Source organism: Lipotes vexillifer, unplaced genomic scaffold, assembly GCF_000442215.2.
Source record: "Lipotes vexillifer unplaced genomic scaffold, Lipotes_vexillifer_v1.1 scaffold67, whole genome shotgun sequence".
NCBI classification, from domain to species: Eukaryota; Metazoa; Chordata; class Mammalia; order Artiodactyla; family Lipotidae; genus Lipotes; species Lipotes vexillifer.
This window is the reverse complement of record NW_006797638.1, coordinates 1,061,378-1,081,020: the sequence shown is the minus strand read 5'-3', so window position 1 is coordinate 1,081,020 and position 19,643 is coordinate 1,061,378. Positions and strand designations below refer to the sequence as shown.

The 19,643-nt window shown below is 38.0% G+C and overlaps 1 protein-coding gene across 1 annotated transcript in view; it reads right to left on the bottom strand.

Moving 5' to 3' along the window:
* Positions 1–19,643, bottom strand: part of KIAA0825 (KIAA0825 ortholog) — a 416,652-nt gene that overhangs the window by 192,134 nt on the left and 204,875 nt on the right. Inside the window, exons 17-20 of the mRNA XM_007469758.1 lie at positions 16,005–16,413; positions 11,771–11,930; positions 7,512–7,674; positions 5,622–5,712 (exon numbers count right to left, since the gene is read on the bottom strand). Of these exons, the coding sequence (XP_007469820.1) occupies positions 5,622–5,712; positions 7,512–7,674; positions 11,771–11,930; positions 16,005–16,413 (823 nt within the window). The remainder of the gene's footprint in view (positions 1–5,621; positions 5,713–7,511; positions 7,675–11,770; positions 11,931–16,004; positions 16,414–19,643) is intronic.

Genomic DNA, 19,643 nt, shown 5'->3' with positions numbered 1-19,643 from the left:
CAGGAATTTACTGCTGTGAGCAACTATAAACATTGTGTTAATGGCAGCACTGCCTGAGAACGATCACTGGAGAGTGTCGTGTGTGCAGTTCAAGGCCAGAGATGATATTTCCTACTCTCTACACACCACAGGGCACACACAGGATACAGCTTAAAGGCACTTTAATAATTATTATTATTAAAAGCAAACAATCAACTCCACAGATCAACGGCTCTTTTAAAATATGTTTTCTAAACTCCCGTCTCCTCTCAGATGTATGGTTATCGTCCACTGGGAAAGGCCCCAAAATGATAGCCAGAAATCTGCCACCACCACCCCTTCTGCTGTTCCTGCCATCATATTTAATTGTGTTTGCTCAACGCGAAGCCAAACTCATATGCAGTATATTTAGATGGCTAAAATAGCATAGCATTCCACTGTATTCACAGATTATTTTCAATGCCACCATTCTTGGGAATTAGTCTGGAATAAATAAGGTAAAGAGAAAAGAAGCAACGTAAATTTGTTCCAGTGACAAAGAAAACAATACCAAAATGGCAGTCTGGAGATTCGCCGTGAATGAAGGAATACAGAGTGTTCCTTTTGGTGAGCTTTCCTGCAAATGCAATCACCATCTCATTCGATAGTCTGGATTTATTTTAAAGTGGGTGAGAAAGAAAGCAGGAAAGTAGCTGTAAGAAACTGTGAAAAGTACCTTTATTATTTCAAAAGATCAATGTACAATCACTGTACTTACTCTTATATGGCATTAAAGGTAAAGGTGTAGAACTGATACATATGTTGATTTTCTAAACCTCTAAGGAGTCTTTATTTTCCACAATGGCAAACTTTCTAAGTTGAAAAACATATATCATTAATATATACTCAGGATCTCTTTTCTGAGGTCTCAGCTACTATCCATTTCTTCAAATGCCTTGAGAATCACAAATTTATAAAGGCTTGGTTGGATGTTTTTGTCATCTAACTCCATCTTAAATTTTTCAACGATAGTGTCATTTAACAAATACAAACCCTACCACCCAAAAGTCAAAAGGCTTCTGAATCGTGGAGTAGAGAACAGACTTTGTTGCTGGAGAGGTTATGGCTTGAACTGGATCAATTAATTAAAAATAAAGACCCGCGTTCTGTGCTTTTAATCTGAGCTGAACTTCACATAATAACAAAAACAGGCATTTTAAACATACAAAGCTTAATTAACCCGATTTTCATCCAAATGAATGAATATGCATATAGATAAATTTTTACTTGAGATTTCCCAGGATACACTTCTTATTCCAACATGACTGTTGATCAAACACCCCCTTTAGAGAATACCTACTCTGTGTTCATCTGTCAAAGGCTGACTTTTTCTCTGCATTCTTATTCCTCATTTGTTTGTTAATTAATCCAACAAATATTACTCAGAGCCAGCTATGTGCCCAAGGGCTAGTCTAGGTACTGAAGACTCGGTTGGAATAAGACAGCCAAGGCACTCTTCTCATGGATTGTACTTTCCACCGTGGAGGTGGGACGGCGGGGGGGAAGCAGGGTTAAACGACAATAAACAGAAACTATGATTTCAGGTAGTGATAGCTCAATTGAGAGAGCACAGTGAAACAGACTTGGAGGATCACTTTAGATGGGTGATAAGGAAAGACCTCTCTGAGCAGGTGACTTATGCCCCAGATAGACAAGATGGCACCAGCCATGGAAAGAGCTGAGGGAGCTACAAGTACCAAGACCCTAAAATGGGGAGGAGTTTGGAGAATCCAAAGAATAGGAAAGGCAATGAACTTAGAACATCATCTGAATTGGAGGGACGTGTTTTGAGATGAGGCTGGATAGTAAGCAGAGGGTCCATCCCGGCCAAGGACTCAGGCTGCCACTTCAAGATTCGTTCTGACTTTGCAGTCAGCACAGAATCAGTTTGTGCAACAAAGGTTGGTGTTGTCTCAGATACACATATTATTGGCACCACCATATCTCCTCTTTCACGTACCTGAACCGTCCCTCAAGTGCTCATCCTTTGAGTCTTTACCTCCTACGTGGCTCACCTGGTCTTTAGACCCTCTTCCTTGCTCATTTTTTCACTGCTTGTCTCACAGACTCATGGGCCTGCTGCCTGGTCTCTGACCTGACACTTGTTCTGACCCTCATGATTGGTTTAGGCCTGGAGTGTACATAACTTCCATATATTTGACCTCAGGTATAACCTGACTGCCCCACCTCCCACCTCTAACTCCCTACTAATCCCAAATGACCTTTACTGTTTCCTTACTTGGCCAGACACTAACACTGCTTTCTGCTATGCTACTACTTTTCTAAGTATGTACAGTATTTTAAACTTTCAAAACCACGTCATATCCTTTAAGCACTCTCTTGATTATGTCAACAATCTCTATGAAGTAGACATATAATTATCATCACTTAATTTTAAAGATGAGAAACTCCAAAGTAGAATCGTTTAGATAACTTTCCTAAGGTAAGCTCACAACAGGACTGGCCTGAGAACCCAGGAATACTGTTTTCCCATTTCCATCCTGTTCTGGAGGTGAGGGAAATCTTGTCCACTCAGGGTATTAGAGTCTTGAGAGAGTAAGTCCACAGGTGGTCTGCTTATAATATTGGATTTGAAGGCCAGGCACAAAGGAATTTAGGAGGTGAATAGAAAGGATTCCCTTCTCCTCAACTTTTTTCATATTTGTGTATTTGAGTTCACTTTTGTTGTGACATTTGTTTGTGACAAATGTTTGTTCCCAGACAACATTTGCAGTGCTATATATGAACTCAACCATAGTGTAGAGATAGATTAGTATAACTTTATTACCAATTAAAGAGAGAAAAAAGGGAATAAGTAACTTGTTTAATTGGTGACTTTTGGAAAAAAGAACTGAGCATATTCAGCTGAGCTGCTCTAGGTTTTCATCTTTGGCTCTGCCTAACCCCAAAGATCACGGTTGTACGGAAGAAATATCACTTTTTGGATGTAGGATAGCATATATAACTCCCATTTTAAAAGCTCAGTGTTCTGTGGTCTCATTTTCAAATATGGAATTTCAAATAACCATGTTGTCAAAAATTCAATGCTGTGCTCTAGAGCCTGAGAGCCACAACTACTGAGCCCGCACGTGCTCTGCAACAAGAGAAGCCACCGCAATGAGAAGGCTGAGCACCGCAATGACGAGTAGCCCCTGCTCACCACAACTAGAGAAAGCCGGGGGAAAAAAAAATTCAAAAAAAAAAATTCAATGCACTATTTCTTTTTAAATCAGCATTTCAGATAAACCCAAACAAGAGAGTCTCTCAGAGAAAATAACAGAAAAAATTTTCCTTACCAGTTCAATATTAATCAAGTCTCATAAATAACACTCTTAAAATAAATGGGAAAGTGCTAAAAGAGATGAAAAACTCTCAGGGGTCTTTCATCCTTCTAAGGCAGCTCAATTATATTCACTGTAGCTTGTGGTGTGCGGTAGTTTAGAATAGAATGCTTTTCATACCATTCTTTAAGAATCTAAGGGATTCTAGCTGTTTCTGTTAAAAATTCATGACCCTGGGACTTCCCTGGCGGCGCAGTGTTTAAGAATCCTTCTGCCAAGGCAGGGGACACAGGTTTGAGCCCTTGTCCAGGAAGATTCCCACATGCCGCAGAGCAACTAAGCCCACGCACACAACTACTGAGCCTGCGCTCTAGGACCTTTAAGCCACAGCTACTGAGCCTGGGCGCCACAACTACTGAAGCCCACGTGCCTAGAGCCTGTGCAAAAATAAATTAATTTAAAAAAAAATTCATGACCCTTTTCCAAGAGAACTGTTTTGACCTGTTACTTCTGGCTAAATTTGTAGGAGTTCTTTTTCCCCACTCATTCCTGCACATAATATGTCAGGGAAATAGACTTTTTTTTTTTTTTTTGCGGTACACGGGCCTCTCACTGTTGTGGCCTCTTCCGCTGCGGAGCACAGGCTCCGGACGCGCAGGCCCAGCGGCCATGGCTCACGGGCCCAGCTGCTCCGCGGCATGTGGGATCTTCCCGGACCGGGGCACGAACCCGAGTCCCCTGCATCGGCAGGCGGACTCTTAACCACTGCGCCACCAGGGAAGCCCAGGGAAATAGACTTTAATAGCTATCAACCTCATTGAGGTATAACTAAAGTTGTTAAACAAAAACAACAATATGCAATTTGGGGTAAAACACAAATTCACTTAAAAGTGAATATTATACAGAGCAAATGTAGTAAGTTTTGAAGGATGTGTTGCCTCTAGCTTACCATTTAGTGGACTGGAAGCAGCAATTCACAGCTGAAAAGACTTAGTAAATTATAATACAGTCAATCTACATAAACTCAAAACTTTCCAAATAGCTGGGAAAAAATGACTTATCTTCCCTAGTTTGTTTCCAGATAGACATTTAATACTGGGTAAACATTATGTAGCCATAGATTCAACAGAAGACCTGGCCTGTCCTCCACCACCCCTACCTCTCATCTCTCCAGGGAACTTTGGCACAGGTTAGGAACACCTGTGGGGGACTTGTGCATTAATAGGGTGCACTCTGAACTACTACCTGCCACGTGGTAAGCTTGCTGAGAGATGGGGAAGTTTCTGGATTGTTCAACTTTGTCCATGATGGGTGGGTGAGCTTCATTCAGGGGTGAAATATTAGGAATACCACTATGACGACACATCTAAGCTACCGCTTTTCTTGGCAATAAAGCTGTTTTTTAAAACCTCCACCTGGGAAATACTGAAATCTCTCTCTCAAGATATCTTCTTATATGCACCCAGATATCTCAAGGATGATTTGACAATTCTAGTATTTCACTATCCTTATCGTCATTTATGAAAAATGATACTTTATATTTTTTTCGGAAAGGTAAGAAAACATACAAAGATCATAAAGAAGATAAGTGAGTGTAAACAAACAGATAATACCTGAAGAATAAAAGCAACTGCACATATATATTTTATGTAAAAATGTGATACTTGATAGAGAAATGCACATTTAAAATTTACACCTTACTGTTTTCACTGAAAACTTTAAAGGTATGGGAAAAAGACATATTCATTGATCCAAAATATAAAGAAAACTTTTGTGCAAAATAAATTTCACGTATACACTCCTAGCCTGAAATCACATTATCATTTTATTGGGTTGTCCTGGGGTGTAAGTGCACGCGTGTGTGCGTATGTGTGTAAAGTAGTATGCAACTGAGACTACAGCAAGATGGTGCCAAAATAACTGGCTGAAAAGCAAAAAAATTCAATCATGACAGTTTTACTTACATGTTTCCCCTGATTAGTTGATTTGTCTTGGCATTTTGTATGCATTCATTAAATTGTTGTAAACAAAGGCGCAGTATTATAATGACATTCAAATCAATAACTTTTGGTGTTTACGACACAAAATCAAAAATATTTAAAATTTAGACTAAAATCAACCAATCTCATCTCAGAAAAAGTTTTCCTGCCTTCTGCAAATGCTTACTATAGAAAAACAGCATTCAGAAACTATATTTCATATAATTTCAAATATATATATATATATACATATATATACATGCACACACTCACATACAACCTATATATAAAAGATATATATCATCTCCCCCTGCCACATGCCCCAAATCCCCATTCTGATTACCTGTTTTTGAGCAGTACATTGAAGGTCGTCTTATCCAGTCCCAGATAATTTGGCAGCAAGTTTGACCAATTCCAGTTCCATTTTGTGATAGCTGACTGTTGATAAATGAGAAGACGCTATTGTTAGTTATTAATCAGAGTTAATATGATCAGTAAATTAAAGCTCCAGCTGTGATAGACTAACTAAGAAGGAGGGGGGTCCAGAACAAGGACTTAGACAGATAACATCAATCATGTCCACAGAATAAGGTTTTTATTCCAATAAGACAGCAATTAATTTATAAATCCATTTGGGGATGTAGTCATTATTTATAAAAATATAAATCAATTTCTTGAGTCGTTATTCTCCCAAGAGCTAATGAAATTTGCCCAACAGGTCTCTCTGAAAGGGTGACTCTTTGTAGAGCAAAGCAAAATAATTGGCAACTTTTTCATGTATCAATTTATAGTTTTTTTGGTTTTTTTTTTAGCACCCAGAAGTTTGATTAAAAAAACAAAGATGGGAGTACTATGGCTCAAATTACAAGACACAGCTTAATTAGAGCAGAATATTAATGTTTTTGGTTAAGAAGCTGCTTTAAAGGGGAAATTACAAGGACCTGTAAATGTAAATAACATAAGTAATTCTTTTTTTCTCATTTAATAGATAATTTCACAACAGAGTAAGGAGAAAAATTACTGTGAAAGATAATCTCATAATTCAGAACTGAATACAACACACCATTTATTTAAATGAAGTGAGGATAATTTAACAGCTACAATGATTATTTATGGCTGGAGGAATCTAACGTACAACACAGGAAGGCAGCCAATAAACTCAAACTTATACAGTATATTTGGTTTTAAAGTATTATAGACGCTTATACCCCTTAACACTAAATAGTTTTGATAATAAGCATCTAGGCCAGTGTTTAAAATCCAACAAGAACTATGCCCTGTCACCTGCTGATTAATGGAGCACTACAATCCTGTCATAGAGCAGGAGAATTCTGCCCCGGGTTGTCAGCATTTGAAGGTCTTATTCTACTACAGTATTGATGAATGTAGACTAGGGTTGTAACAGGCATGGTAAAAATATTATCTGCATCCCGAATTAGGTCATTGTTTTAATTCTTATTTTCGTCAGAGCTCTAGGTCAAGCAATCCTTCTCTTCTGCCCTGTTAGTTCAAATAGTCTGTCAGGAGGCTACTGGGAAAAGGCACGAAAAAAAAGAACAAAGCAAAAGCAACTTTAGCTTTCAAGTCCTTTGGAATAAAGATGATCTTTTTAATGTGACTATGAAACATGCAGCTGAAACAATGGCATTATCTGACATTAAAAAATGTGTGGTGTTTATCACATTGACTTTATTCCAAACATCCTGACTTTAAGATCGTTAACAAATTCATTTTAAATTCAGGAATGTGTTTAGGGTTACAAAACAGCAAATTTACCTCATGCCACTTAAAATAGGAGCTCAAAGCTCTATTTACAATCAATTTTAAACTATTTTATAGTTTACCTGATAAATTAGATAAATTCATAAAGATTGCAAGGTGTTTTCTGAGTGTGTGTATTGGGAGATGGGGGAAGCCAGGGAGGGGAAGACTGTAAGAAACATGGGGTTTCTCGAGGCTGCCGGAGACACAGCCGAACAGATGCTCCCTCTGTCCACAGTGAACCGACTGGGGCAAAAGTCAAAGTTTACAGACCAAACATATGAATCCGTTTGACAAATAGAAAGAAGGTAAAATAACTTTTCCCAAGTCAATTTGCGCAAACAAGAACAAGGCCTTTTGCTTCCTAGCCAAAGAAGCTTATGAGTAAATATTCAAACACAAAGCACTTTTTTTCTAACTTGTGTAAAAACAACTCTACAAATTTTAATTAAATTTACTATTTAATTTCCACATACCTGATCAAGCATGTTTTCGCTAAACACCTTGTACACATGGAAAGGGTTAAAGACAGAGGGCTGATCTTCCACACTCCTCAAGGTCATCTTTAAAGGTCGGATGTGTAATGGCTTTTCCTCTGAACCATTCATAGAAAACAGCTGTTCTTTTAAATACTCCTTCAAGGGAAAAAAATACAAGTCTTGATGGTAGGAAGCATATATTCTCTTTAAGAATAAACTGGTCAATATCCAAACCTACCCTTTCAGCACATTTGCTACATTACACAGTATTATTTGCCTCAGGACAGAATACATTTACAGAAGAAACATAGCAGAGTACATACCCATCAGGATTACAATAAACCCATCAAAAACAGGTTCACTTAATATATAGGATAGATTAGAAAGCCATTTAACAAATTCTCACATAATGAATGTATGCTTGATATATCAGAATCTTTTTAATAGGCACTGTCTTGTCATTTCTTCACATGTTAACATGTCTGGTTACCAAAACTTAACTCGGGTGCATGACTATTCACAGTACACGACTGTTCATTCCTTCATTAAGTGTAGTTGCTACCTACTCCATGCTCAGCAGAGAACTAAGTACTCTGATAGTTCCCTGCAAGCAGTCTCCCTCTATGTAGAATTAATTACAATGCAAGCTTCTAAACTCTAGTTTCACACTGTGGACTGAAAAATATCAAGGTTCAATAGAAGCTCAAAGTATGTAATTTTAATTCTACCCCCAAATGCCAATGACAACCTGGGGAGGAAAAGAAAAAGTCAATCTGCTGCATTATACCTCATTTTCCATCCATAAATAAAAAGGTGAATAACCATAATCTACTTCATAAGACTCCTTCTGGAAAATGATAAGTGTAAATGACTAAAAGTTTCCCTCAAACTATCAAATACTTAATAAGTCATTTAATAAATAATATAACAGAAATGTCCTCCTGATTTTTAGTGTGTCACAATATAATGTTTTCTTCAAGGTTAGGGTTAGGACTTAGGGTCAGAAAGTTAGAGCTGAAAATGACTTCAGAGGTCATCTTGAAAACCCTTACTACTCAAAGTCCGGTGTGTGGGTCAGCCAAATGAGCCTCACCTAGGAGCGTGTTAGAAAAGCAGAATCTCAGGCCCAACCAAATGAGAATCTGCCTGTTCACAAGCTTTCCCAGGAGATGAGTAGGCACATGAAAGTTTGAGAAACTCTAGCCCACACTACATTCAGTGGTTGGCTCTGAAAGGTCAGATGACAAACTTGAGGTCACACACCGGAGCTTGGTAGCGTCAGTAAGAAGCCAGACCTCTGGTCTCAGGTCACTGTGTTTTCCCTGTGCCTCTGTAACTTCATGAATAGAGAACGCCTGCTGTACTCACTGTAGAAGGCAAATTTCAGATCCTAAAACCCTCCATCTCGCAATAAAAAACACTGCTTGACATTTCTTAAACCTACTCGTTGTGGACCATATCTTTTTTAGAATGATTAATTCTGTAGCATCTGACAGACACACAGACACACATGGACTCTTATTAAATATTATTAGATAATAATAAAGCCATTGGAAAAGAATTATATTAGATTTAGATTTTTGAACAGAAACAATTTTTCTCCATCATGATTTCTGAAAGCAAAATTTTAAAAAGGAATAAATTATTCCCCTTTCATTGAAAAACTGCTTTGTTTTGGCTAATAACAATCGTTCTCAGTTTCCCCTTACGTGGCTATATTCTGGCTTTTTTTGTTTCCACAATTCAGAAAAGAGAAAGTACTCTGTTCTGTTGCAAGCTGTGAACACAATGGTGTTTTCTCCCTTGTGGATTTCTCTGACCTCTGTTCTATACTGACACTTGTCACTACCCCTTCTCAAAAGCCTCAGATTTTCTGTGGCATCACTTTAACCAGACGTACTGCTAATGTGGACTTTCTTTAGAAGAAACACATTTTTCTTTGAACATCCTTTCTTTTTTTTTTTTTATTTTTATTTTTTATTTATTTATTTTTTTTGTGAACATCCTTTCTTGAACATATTCCCTGTGCCGTTACGTCAGAGCTTATTCCTCTACCCATCGCTTCTCTGTTGCTCTCCACTGAAGAGATACACTGGCCTCATGAGCTCAACTACCGTCCTAGTTGAAAGCCACCAAATCTAGTCACAGCCTCTTGTATCTGTGCTTCTGACCAGCATCTTCAACCACCATTTGGACTTTTATGCTTGGACACCTTACCTATTTCTCAAACATTTAAAGTCTCATCTTCTCTCAAAACTCCCGTCTCTCAATAGCACACCCATGCTTCCACTCACCCAGGCCTGTATGTGTAAATGCTCTGTATTTATGTTTTAGAACACAATTTAGCAGCACACCTGAAAGTGCTAAAGACATGACGCCACTCATCAAATGAACAAACATCACGGTGCAATTTACCTACAGCATAACGATGCCTCACAGTATAAAAGCAGCCATAAGTATTATGCTAGTCACTCAGTCACCCTTGTGTTATTTGTGTTTACTGCCTGCTTTGTCTAAGTAGTCAAGGCAGAGCCCTCGCTACTTTCGTTGATTCTATCCTCACCTTACATTATGTCTCTAACCTTGCAGCCCTGCATTTCACACAGCACAATAAACCACCAAGTACTTAGCTTGCTTTCCCATCTGATAGATGTTGCCATAACAGTAAGTATATTCAGTTGCAGAGAAAGAAAAATCGTAACTTTGAATCAAAATGTGGTGATACTCCCGCAAAGAGTCTTACGTACGTCAGCTCTCATAGCACACTTGTTCAGAAGCGCTTCCTCAGAGTTCCACGAGTTCTACGAGAAAACAGCCTTTGGATTTCCTGAATACAACAGGTGGCCGACGTAAATAGCCAACTTAATTTTTGTCGATTTTGCTTACTGGTGATTTACTGATCTTTCTTGTGTTATGGAACTTTGAAAGAAAGGACTCCTCTATCAGTTTGGCAATCTATACCAGCCATTGTTGTGCTCAGAATTATTGTAAATCAACTTTACTAAGGCTCTGAGGGTACTCTGACTACAACATCTGTTCCTCTGTAACCACCACAGTTACTTTGGCCAATCTGGGTGGCCAGGTTGACATGCCCATGAAGACCCTGACTCCATAATGGAGGTCTTTCAGTTTGCCAAGGCCACGACTTCCTGCTTGCCCTAGATGGAAACCTCAAACAAGCTGTGAGAGATCATTAGCAAGCATGAACAGGTTGTGTTACTTTGTAACAATTGCTACTGAGCTCCAGTCCCTTAAGAACAGGACCTTGTCTCATAGCTACAAAGGCCTCCATCCTTCTCAGGTGATCATTGAAATTGACTGGTTGATTACCTCTCTGCAAGCCAGAAAACAAGATTTACTTGAAGTAACTTTCAGATAGATAACAGTGGGGAGAACATTTATGTAACTGAGTTGTAAAATCCTGTGGTAGAGTTAATTCACTCCTTGGAAATGTACAGTTTTTAAGGCCTACCTCATGGAGATAAAACACTATATCTTAACGTTATTCATATTATACAATTTTTATTATGCCAAAAAATACATTCATGTGTTTGCAAATATAATTCTAATTCACACTAGATGTCACATTCGAATCCAGATATGTATGATCAAATTAAAAACCTAAGTTAGCAAACTTGAATTGTTTCAAGTAATAACTGAGATACCTACTCTTTACATTTTTGCTAAAATAGCCAGATACACGCAAGGTCAGACGCTTAACCCAGCAGAGAGGTGAATAAGCATGACATTGGTTCTAATCAGTGTCCCTACATTAATGTATTTTCTTGGGTTAATCTAGTTGCTCCCAAATATGGTTCGATATTCTTCTGAAGTTTCTCATTATGTAAGGAATCTTCAACTTCACCAACACGAGTATGACGTCTACAGGAGAAGAGCTATATCTCTCTTCAGAAAATTCTTCATTTCACAAATACCAGATTTTAACATCAGCTTAATGGTCACGAATACACGATTCCCATACTACACCTCTAGTCTCTACAATTCCGAACTGAGTATATGAACCGTGTTATTGTTTAAACCGTGTAAATAAAACTGACATTGTTTCGGTGACGCTTCTGCTGTACAAATGCAGAACAGCCGGGGCTGAATAGATTCTATTAATAATGCAATATTGAGTTTGGTATTGACTTTAAGAAGTATTATCACCTCCTTGACTAACCCTTAGCTGCCAGCAGACGCTGCCTCAGGCCAGTACACACCTAATTGCTCGGTAAAAAGGCCGTTTCCCTACCTCATTGAGCCGCATGATGTGATAAATTTGCCTCAGGTACTCGCTGCCACCTGGTTTGTGGCAGATATCCAGGACCATCATGTTTATTTTCTGCTCAGTCAGTTCAAGAGCAATATCTCCTTCTTCTAAGGCTGTGCTTTTCTCTATTGTCATAAATGCACTAAAAACAAAGAAAGCATGTAAGTATCAGTGGTGAAGAACAGTAAAGACAGAAAATAATCAAAGAGATTGAGTGTGGAGAGTCGATGTAAATCTCGGATTCAAAGCACCTATAAAGACTTTGCTCAAATAGGTAAGCCTTCCCAAAAGGCTGCAGCTCACATAAACAGCGCCTTAGAACTGAGCACCTGAAAGCATTTTTAAAAATTGAATCGTTTCTTTTAAAACATTTCTTTATTGCATTTATACTCCTACCTATAAAACATTTCCCCATTACCACAATTGTCGAAATTGCTATAATCATGGGATGAAAACAAAACATTTCTTTTTAAAAACATGTAAGAAATAATCTGTATTTTCTCTTTGAGGATAAAGAGTATCTTTGATGCCAGAAATAGCTTTGGTATCCTGTCTTTTGCAGATTCCTCTTTACACCTGTCTCAGAACACATTAAAGACTAATTAAAGTGTCAAAAGGGGGAGCCTATTATGCTAAATATAGGCTGGGTGCTTCCTGCAGGAGTGCTGACCACTGGGTATTTTAAATTGGCCCTTTGACACTTGTTGCCTTCTAAAAATACATGCCCCCCTCCTGTTCCTTCTAGGTGACAGATAACTTAGCAAAAGTCACTACCCTGCTTATCCCTCCCGGAAAAGGTTCTAATATAACCACGCCAGGAATGTGCAAGTTATATGTGGGAAAGGTTTCTTTTATATGAACACATATGCTTATTATTGATTTCAAACATTATTTACATAGTAATAATGGATGACATAATTTTTAAAAAATTCTCAAGCTGTACCAGTGTAAAATTAATCACGATATTCAACTTACATCATATATATTCCATACTAATTTTCTTTTTACAAGTGCTATTAGGATCACGTTAGTCTTTGCAGTCTAAGTGTTCTTAAGAAAACACATGGGTTTCCACTGTTTCCCAGACTAAATGAAATTTACTGTGGTGTAATCAGCTATATACTGCAGTTCATTACTGAGATTTTGCCATGATTATAAAATTCATTCTGCTAAGAGTCAGTGCCGCTGACCTGAAGACTGAACCAAATGATACCCAGCTGCTGGACATTAACTGTTATATTGCTTCCACATGTAGCTTCAAAGTATCCTTCTCTAAAAAAAACAAAAAAAGAACTTTATGATCATATAAGCCTTGCTAAAAAATAAAGCAAATCCTACTCTTAAAGATATTTATTAGCTAGAGTAAATCTTTAAACAAACAAAAAAGACCTTTTTGCAATAAAAAAAAGTTTGTAAATATCTTTTTGAAGCTGCATGCAGGCTGCAAGAAAAATTTCTTGTCAGGTTTTGTAGAGGCTGACATGGAAAAAGTTGAGGCCCTCTGACAAAAGAGTGTCTCGGTGTCAGCCCCTGAATTGTATCCTTTCCTGTCCATCACTGTGCAGGTGAAGCAAATGATTGGATTCAGTCAATGCTATGATTAATGAGTTCCTCTCTGGATTTGGGACTGCCTATCAATCATGTCATTAGGGAGAATGTGCCCTGAAAGAGGCAGACCTTAGCCAAGGAATAACTGCATTAATCTTAATCTGTATATGCACCCAGCCAGCCAAGTCAGGGTCACCATGATGAAAAACAATAATCTTCAAGTCGACAAATTACTTTGCAAAGACAGACGTTTCTTTACTTTTTGGCCTGTGTGTTCTCCAGAATCTAAGTTGACTCTTTACAGCTTGAGTGTTACTACAAAGTGAAGGTTATTTTAATGAATAGTAATGTTTTCAGGCAGAATGCAAGACAAGCAATGCTTACAGCTGCCATCTTTCCACTGCAGTTATTTTCACAGTTTCCATAAAATCAAAATTAAATCTGGGTGCAAGTGAAAGAAATCTAGCTAAATGATATTGTGCAGTTACAAGATAATCTTCAAGAGGAATTAAGATTTCATTTATTTTAACAGAAGAACTATTTTAAGTGCTTACATTCTCATACTTGAAAAAAAATTATGGTAAAGCAAAGGCAACCCTCCACCTGTATACAGACATCATGGTTTAAAATACATTTTCCTCATGGTATAGATCTATGAACTAAATGATCATCAATCTGTGAGAAATGCGTAGAGATGGAAGTTCATGTGTATATCAGATAATCAACTTGAAATCAAACTCGAGATGAAACATTCCTATAGCACCCAAATCCATGAGATTACCTAAAGTGAGTTAATAAGTCAAATTTAACTCTTTGTCAAATAAATGAAATAACTTTAAATCTGGATTTTTGTACATTGATATTATTTGAGAAATTGAGAAAGACATAGGTAGCACTGTGCTAATTACAAATTACATAATATGTATTCAGAAACTTTGAGGGCTATAAAACATTTTTAAAAATCAATAATTCTTTATTTTGGATGCATGTTACAACAGATAGCTAATCAGCTAAATATTAGCTAGACAATTTCCTACTAAAGGAGATAACCAGATGTGTTAATGCTGTTTATAAGAAACTTAGACGAAAATTAACTTTTAAGGAAAAATTTTTCTCATGGATTCCTGTAGCCCCAGGTATATTATAGACATTACTTTAAACTGATCTTATTGATAGAGGGGGTCCTAATTCAGCAGTATCATAAATTTAACTTTATAATCAGATCCACTATTTTTACTCTGCTTTTTTCTCTCCCTTTTACACCCACTGCTATGGATAATGGATAATGACGTGGCCTTAATCTTTTAGTCTTTGAATTAAAGCCTGTAAATTGGTATCAAATGCAAATGTAAAGATTAAGGTCACTGTCAATGTTACTAAGCATTTTCCTGACTGCTATTGTTATTCCTACACACAGGATGCTCACAAGTAAATTTCTAGGAGTCCTATGACAAGAACAGGAAAATCATGATTACTTACATTTCTTACATTACTTACGTGACTACTTATATTAATTTGGATTAATATAAAGTCTTACAGATTAATATAAACCAGTAAAGAGTATTTGTTATCACACTACTAACCAGTGAGTGCAACATATTTTAATGGTTTATAAATAACAAATGCTCACTAGTTCTAAGCTCGATGTTAAGAACTTTACAAAGGTTACTTAATTTTTCAGAACAACTCTACCAGCTTAGTATCATCACTAAAAATGAGGTTTTGAGAGATTCTGTAACTCGCACAAGGTGGCCCACTTACAAGGGATTTGTATTTGTCCATCTGATTCCAGAGCCTGTGCTCTTTATCACTACCATGTACTAAAAGTAACAACTTTTAATTGTTTCAGGCAGAAAGTTATAATAGTGTCTTCTAGCAATATGAATATATTTTCAAAGAATGGGGGACCGGTGTGTGTGAGAGTGTAGAAAAAGGAGGGGCTGGCTTAGTGAACTGTAGACCACATGAACCATAACTCCCTTATCAGTATCACGCAATTCTATACTGAAGACTACTTTTAAGTAGGACTCTATGTACATATTTAAATTCATCAGGGACCCTTAAAAATCTTCGCAATACCACAAATCACTTAGCTCTTGGTGACAAACCTATGAGAAGGCTGACATTTTCATACAGAAACAGCTGGGTGTGTTTATAGCTTGAGTGTGATATGCCCCAGTTGCCTTCTGGGATTCTTACATTACCAGATGAAAAATGTGTACCTTTTTGACAATCAGGTACACAGAAAGCAATAAAGAGCCTTTTATATCCATTAATTCCTTCTTAATTTAATCTCCATGGCCAATCCATTTACGAAACGCTCCAGGCTATCCACTAGATACCTGTTTGCACACTGAAAAGGAGTGAAACCAAATTCTCCTGGGTTTAACTACCACCCTTTTAATCAGAAACCTTAAGATGGTGACTAAACAAGTATAATGTTCCAGTGTATCAATGGGGTTCAAATTCTAATAAGACAAGGAGCATTAACAATCCAGTTTTTAATGGAATATTTATCTTTTTCTGTATTCATCAAAGTTCCCATGACGCTAGCAAAATGACCATTGCTGCCTATCCGACAGTATTTGGTTGTGGTGGTTGTTTATTGGTGATTTTGCTTTTGTGAATGTATTTGATGAAATTCAGTGAAAGAAAAACATCACTTTACCATTCGGTGCTCAGTTTCCTTGCTTTCAACAATTGGCATTCAATCCAGTTGGGTTTTTGCTGCTCAATGCTCCGTATGACCTTTTGGGTCATTTGATTAGGGCTACTTGTCTGCTCTCCCATGATGCTTTCCAAACACACACAGATTAAACCGAGTTTCTCTTTACTCCATCTGTCAAGGGAGGCACCTGTTAAAAGTTCCACAGTGTTTCCATCCTCAAATATCCGACATATAATTACAATCAAGTTCCAGACAAGCAGGCCAGCTTTCTTTAATTCAACAAAGTTTTTTGACATTTTTCTCTCAGACAGAAAAAAGAAGTATTTAAATGGGGGAGGCAAGCATGCAATCACCGTAGGTAACTTGCTGATTACAATAGATACTGCCTGAGCAGCAAGCCTTGTGAAGCCTGCGGAAGAAAAGAAAGAAAAGGTATGATTAATATTAGCATTTGTGTTCCATCACTGTGTTGCTTTGAGTGTTGTGTGGGGATGTCTAATTTTTGCGGAGAAAATTGTTGAAAAGAGCAAGTTCCTGACATATTCCGACAGGACTCTACTGGGGTCCTCTGTAGTACTGCCAAAAATTCCCCAAATCCCAAACTTATTTTTTCCTCCCACAAATGAAGATTAGAAAATTCAGAATTATTACTTACATTTTTATCTACTAAGACATCAGGTTTAAAGGGCCCAATGTCCTCCTAATTAGTAAATGCAAAGGTACTCCTGCCGGAGACCTCTCTGTGGCCTTTGGCACTTCCTCAAGCCTTTCTCCTCTTCCCCTGGAAACCATGGCAGAATCATTCCAGCTCTTGTTGGGACTGGCTCCTCTTCTTTTAGTTCTTAGCCCAAATGTCACCTCCTCTGAGAGCCTCCCCCCACCATTTTATTGCCTTTATTATAGCACTTAGCGTCAGTTAATAATAATCTCCTGGGCTTCCCTGGTGGCGCAGTGGTTGAGGGTCCACCTGCCGATGCGGGGGACGCAGGTTCGTGCCCCGATCCGGGAAGATCCTACATGCCGCGGAGCGGCTGGGCCCGTGAGCCATGGCCGCTGAGCCTGCGCATCCGGAGCCTGTGCTCCGCAACGGGAGAGGCCACAGCAGAGAGGCCCGCGTAACGCAAAATAATAATAATAATAATAATAATAATAATAATAATAATAATCTCCCTTATTTCTTCATTATCTGTCTCCATCCACTAGAATATAAGCTCCAGGAATGCATTCCTGTAGCCCAAGCACTTAGGACCTCATCTATAACAGTTGTTCAGTAAGTATTTGTTGAATAAATGAGTCAACAAACTGGTTCGTGTTTACCTCCATTATTCTGCTTCTTTGTGTCCCAGGCTAGTTCCACTTCTACTAACACCTCTTAAATGTATTTGCTAAGTCCTTGGCCTGTTGACTGAAGATTCCACTCTCCCTTGGTGTTGTTTCTCTGAAGGATTTACCGATCTTCCCTCTCTAGACCAGGGTTTCTCAACTTTGGCACTGTTGACATTTGGGGCTGGAGAATTCTTTATTGTAAGGAGCCGAACTGTGCATTGTAGGATGTTTTAGTGGCATCTCTGTCCTACACTCACTAGATGCCAGTGGCATCCTCATCAATTGCGACAAACAAAAATGTCTCTAAAGCATTGCCAAATGTCCCCATCTTCCTAGTTGAGAACCACTCTTCTAGATGACTCTAGAATCTTCAGTCTTGGCCTTTCTCCAGGGTAACAGTCCTACGACTTCAGCTCCCCGATGGGCATTCCACTTCTCTGTCCTAGTCATCATTAACTCAAACCATAGCTAAAACCAAATTCATTGTTTTCCTCCCAAACTGTCTTGTCCCTCCTGACCCTCCCTCCCATCCTCTCTTCCTTCCTTCTTTTCTTCTGTCTTTCCTTCCTTTTCAATCTTGTAAACATTCCTGTTGATCCGTCATCCCACACCGGGGACTGCACTGATATATCTTCCTACTCCCTCATCTGACACCCAATTTTGCCTCACTGTGACCATGGCTACTACCTATTCAAGCCCTCCCTCACAAGGGGTATCTGGACTATTGTAGGACTCTCATCTCCCTGCTCCAGACCACGCCCAGCTCTAAAGCCAGATTACCTAATTTCTCTGCTACAATTCTTTTAGCTGTTTTCCACTGTTACGAGATCAGTCTGCAGAGCATTGCTGACAAAACACTCCACAGTCCAGTCTCAGCCAGTTTCTATGAACCTTTATTTTATCCTCTTTGCTTTTAGCCTTCTGAATATCTCATTATTCTCACATAGGATGCCCTTCCTCTTCATGGGTCACTCATAATCTTCAATTCTTGGTTCAAAGTCCTTGCCTCCTATGAATTTATTTGAACATATTACCCATATGACTATGTTGGTAATTAGGTCCATAATGTGCCATGTTGCACTATCTTTTGTATTATCATCTATTACTGTTTATGTTATATTCTTATTTTTTTAAACAGCTTTATTGGAGTATAATTGCTTTACAATGGTATGTTAGTTTCTGCTTTATAACAAAGTGAATCAGCTATACATATACATATATCCCCATATCTCCTCCCTCTTGCCTCTCCCTCCCACCCTCCCTATCCCACCCCTCTAGGTGGTCACAAAACACCAAGCTGATCTCTCTGTACTACGTGGCTGCTTCCCACTAGCTATCTATTTTACATTTGGTAGTATACATAAGCTCATGCCACTCTCTCACTTCATCCCACTTTACCCTTCCCCCTCCCCGTGTCCTCATATTCATGAGTTGTCTTTACAAGGAGACTAAAAGCTCCTCAAGAGCATGGAATAGTAAAATCTCCTCACTCCTTGAGTATCCCACAAAGTCAGACACAAGTGTTTTAATCCACTATGTACATAATTGAATTTGAACATTGGAAAGGAGTGAGAAGTCTAAAGAGGATAGCTTTAAGTTCTTCAGAAAAACATTTTTTACTGTTTTTACTGAACAAAAATAATTTAACACTGTGAAAGATTTTTCAAGATATTTGTGACATTTAAAGAGGTCACTCTGCTCTAGAAAAGTACAACGCTCTTAGAAAACACAGGTCTAGTCTAGTGACTCCTCAGAAATTCATGATAACTTAAGAATCATTTTCAAAATTAACTGGATCAGTCTTTATACATTTGTAAAAATTGGGTCCAAAATATATTTGAATGATCTCATAAGACTTTTGTATTAAATAAAATAATAAATATGAAAGCACCTAGTTCAATACTTGGTAAAAAACAGTTCCTCAGTAAATGTTTTCTTTTGATTCAAATAAATATGTTTAGATGAGGCTTAAAATATAGATAAAGCAAATTAAGAAACCACTCTTCTCAGTGTTCTTAAAGTATCTTAAATGTTTTATTGTTTTTATTTGTTTGTGTCTCATATTCCCTAATCTGCTGTCAGGTATTTGACTTAAAAGATTATATCTTATATTCTGTTTATCCTAAAGAGGGCTTAACTGCACATAGTGAGTAAACATTTAACAATAATATAAGCAGATACCAGGTGAAGATTAGCAATTCTCTTCACAACTGCACTTCTACTGATATTTATAAAACCTGAGAATTGCAGGTACTCAAATCCCTAACTACTTTATTAAAGCTTAAGGCAAATTCCAATCAGAACCTTTAGGCT